The sequence below is a fragment of the Vespa velutina genome, chromosome 3, assembly GCF_912470025.1.
Source record: "Vespa velutina chromosome 3, iVesVel2.1, whole genome shotgun sequence".
Lineage (NCBI taxonomy): Eukaryota > Metazoa > Arthropoda > Insecta > Hymenoptera > Vespidae > Vespa > Vespa velutina.
Genome location: NC_062190.1, coordinates 11103753 through 11107778, shown reverse-complemented (window position 1 = coordinate 11107778; position 4026 = coordinate 11103753). Strand labels below are relative to the sequence as shown.

The window sequence follows — 4026 nt, the reverse complement described above, 5'->3', positions numbered from 1 at the left end:
TCTCTCTCTCTCTCTCTCTCTCTCTCTCTCTCTCTCTCTCTCTCTCTCTCTCTCTCTCTCTCTCTCTCTCTCTCTCTCTCTCTCTCTCTCTCTCTCTCTCTCTCTCTCTCTCTCTCTCTCTCTCTCTCTCTCTCTCTCTCTCTCTCACTCACTCACTCACTCACTCACTCACTTTATTCAGTAGTAGCATACGAGGAATTAGTCGAGCTAGTAATTCGGCTAATAGCAGGACTCTCTATTATAACCAACCAACTGGTTTCTCTCTTTCTCTCTCTTTCTCTCTTTTACACATAGCCATACATATAAACATATACGTACACCTCTCTCACAGACAAAGTTCACAAGCATCAAGATCGACGCAGGGAAATTATCATCACGAGCTCTCGTTTACCGATCTAACGGCAGGAACGTTAAAGTAATGAAAAAGATTCTCGGTTATCATCCCCCACCCCACTCTCTCCTACGTTTCCCCTCTTCTGGCTTGATACTTAAGTTAATTCCGTTAAACGCGATCTATACCCGGCCTTCTCGTTTACGAAAGAGAGAGAGAGAGAGAAATCCTCGATAAAGTAAATAAAAGCAAGGAAAATGTTCCATATTCCTTCTCACCCTCCCCCCACCCCTTCTCTTATTCCTTTCGGCCTGGTATTTAATAAACATGAGTTAGAGTATATACAGAATGCTAACTTGGGGTGTTCATCTTGAGATATTATTTCTCAACTTTTTATACGAGGAGTTCATTTTCTTCCTTTCTCTTTTCTTTTTTTTTTTCTTTCTTTTTTCTTTTTTTTTTTTTTTTTTTTTTTTCCTTTTTATAACAGAAAGGAAAGAAAGAAGATATACCACCTCGTAAGAACCTTCGCTCGTTGTGCGCGTATGTTTTTGTTTGTTCATTTCTTATTCTTTTTTCTTCTTACTTTATTCTCTCTTTTCTTTTTTTTTTTTTTTTTTTCTTTTTTTTAAACTTCCTCCTTCTTTCCCTTTGTATTCGCGTATTGTACAATGTACAATGCATAGATACAAAGAAGAGAAAGAGAAAGAGTATATCCTCCACGTTAGGTGGGTATACATAAGTACTTACTTTATGCGATAGGTACACTCAAAACTCTACTTGACTTTATTCGAGCGTGCAAAAAATCTCTTCTTTTTAAAGGTCGTCCGTCGTCCATGGAAGACGCGTGAACGTTCACGTTTCATTATCTAATCTTTCGTTTAACGAAAATTAGAGAAATATATACGAGGAAAGAAATATTCAATATATATATATATATATATACATATTTATATTTATATATATATGTATATATACATATATATATATATATCTTTCTGTACATATCGGAGATAGATCGATTGATCTTATCTATAAAATAATAGAAAAAGAGATTTAATATATATAATCGCGTGTCGCCGCGTTAAAAAACGTGGCGCGGTGCAATCAAAGTATAGCGACGATATCGGAAGTAAAGAGCGTTGAGAGGAGATTTGAGATTTCCTCGAAGAACGTAATAAGTTCCTCCGTGCGGGACGGTAGGACAATGTTGGCTTGCGTTTATCCGGCGGAAAACTTCAAGTCGAAGACGGTTACGGTGAAGCTACGTCATGGAAGATCAAGGAGGAAACCAAAACTGCTGTCCATTAAGGAGAAACTTCCGGATGGCAAGGAACCCGATACCAATGAGAATGCTCGCCTCGAGAACGAGGTAAGCGTGTTTTGCGGCATACGATCTACAAAGTGAATCTTTGTGTATATATATCTGTGTGTGTGTGTGTGTGTGTGTATGTATATAGCGTCCCAAGAAAAAGGATTTATCAGAATTATTATGAAGTCTCTTGAATTAATTCCCCAATCTACGTTTATTAAATCCAATTGATTTCTTGGTCAAAAAGCAGAAAAGTATGGTTAATCAAGATCATTTATAAAATCCAATGACTCTTGTCCCAATCTATGATTATAAAATCTGATTTCTCTTGTCCCCGATTGAAAAGCCATCGTCCATTTGAATTATTATTAAATCTAATAATGACTTTTTTTCTAAATCGATAATTATATTTAAATGACTTTTTCTCTCTCACAATCTATTTAATTATTAAATTTAGTAATCTCTTGTCTCAAGGAAAAACCATCGTCCATTGGAATTATTATGATATTATAATGACTTTTTTTCTCCCAATCGATGATCATGAAATTTAATAATTTCATTTCTCAAGGAAAATTCTTGTTCAACGTGATTATTATGGAGATCTAATGACTTTTCTTTTCTTTTTTTTTTTTTTTTTTCAATCCATGATTGAACGGAATCTAGTGATTTGTTGTCCCAAGGAAAAAAAACATTTACCAGGATTATTATGAAGTCTCTGGTGACTTTTTTTCCTAATCTATGATTATGAAATCTCATGATTTTTGTCCGAAAATGCTGAGACAGGTCGATCTTGTTCACAAAGGGGGCAGGGAGGGAAACAGATCATTGTAAATTCTACCATTATGAGTTAACCCTTTGAAAGGGGATGGCAAATCCTTAAAAAATTTTTAATGACAATGCGGAGATTCAAGTGGCGAGAGATCTCTCTTAATTCTCTTTTAAATAAAATAATGTTACTTTGGTTAAATCTTTGCGATCAATATTTACCGAGGAATTGTATTTCGAAGTTGTTGTTGTTGTTGTTGTTGTTTGCAGTTTGGGAATAACATATTTACTTTATTAATTATTCAAAATGCGTATTACCGTTCTCAGTAATACAATAACAAAATCTTTCTTCGATGCAACATCAAATATTTTCCGATACACCCTGTGTAATCCTACGGTATTCTTCAGCATTGTGTCGATGTTGAAGTTCTACTAACGAAGCCGATTGGGTGGGTGGCGTATATTGTGGATGGTAGATTTTTCCATAGAAAAAAGAAGCACACAGATATGCGCACACACGCGCGTGCACGAATACAGAAAAAAAAAGAAAAAAGCAAACAAAAATTAAATTAATAGATAAATCCTGTCAGAAAATAAAAATTGAATTACGACTCTCCCGGTAAAATTATTTAGCGAAAAGGATAAACCAATAATTTTGTTACCTAAGATACTATCAGTTCGTATATTCATCGATACGTACTATCGGATATACTGCAGAATTTTTTATGCAACACCGAACGAAAATTTTATTACTACACGATTGGTGATCATTGAATACGTATTTTAAATATTTCACAAAAGAAAAGAAAACAAATTGTTTTTCACTTCGAATATTTGAAAAACATTCTCTCCTCCCATCGGACCCCACAGTATTAAAAGACCCTTGGCAAAATGATGACGCCATTTGGCTCCTGTTGTTATTGAAGATTTTTATAGGATTTTATCATTAAACCCCAATTAGTTCAAAGTGGATATGATAATGATCCGTCGAACCTTTCAAAAATAAGATTGATCTGTTTTGGTGTTTTTCAAAAAAGAGAAAAGGGAAAGAAAAGAAAAGAAAGAGAAAATTATTAGATCTCATAATAATCCTGTTGTACACTTTTCATTTGAACATTCTGATATATATATATATATATATATATATATATATATATATATATATATATATTTAATTCTCTTTGTTTGAGAAAAACATTAATCTTGAAAAAACTACCCCTAACCCTTATCCCCAATTCCACATCCCTTATCTTTTCTTGCTTTCAAAAGTTTTAATCTATTATTATTTATTCTTCGCGAGATATATTACATACATATTCACTGTACCTGAAAAGGTATAGAAAAGAATGATAAGAAATCCTTATTATATCATCTTCATTCGTATAATAATTATGAAGGTTTCGTCGAATATAGTAATGAAAGAGAATCATCCGATCTTGCTCAATTATTATCTTACGAAGAAATCTAGATATCTAAAGAGAATTCTCAAGGTGTTAATAATTTAAAGGAGGATTATTATTAAGAATTTATAAACGTGCTACTTCTCTATCTCTCGGAGGAGTCCTTGAAAACGACGACAAATGGAGAACTCTACTATCGTTCCTCGTCAAAGACTAAC

At 33.6% G+C, this 4026-nt stretch overlaps 1 protein-coding gene across 4 annotated transcripts in view; it reads left to right on the top strand.

The window, feature by feature from the left end:
- Nucleotides 1–4026, top strand: part of LOC124948012 (putative mediator of RNA polymerase II transcription subunit 26) — a 102419-nt gene that overhangs the window by 66963 nt on the left and 31430 nt on the right. The window contains exon 1 of one of the 4 annotated variants that reach the window (XM_047491019.1): nt 1198–1703. The exons of the other annotated variants lie outside the window; for them this stretch is intronic. Coding sequence (XP_047346975.1) covers nt 1539–1703 — 165 coding nt within the window. The 5' untranslated portion in view covers nt 1198–1538. Of the gene's footprint in view, nt 1–1197; nt 1704–4026 lie in introns of those variants that run through there. 4 annotated transcript variants of the gene reach the window in all.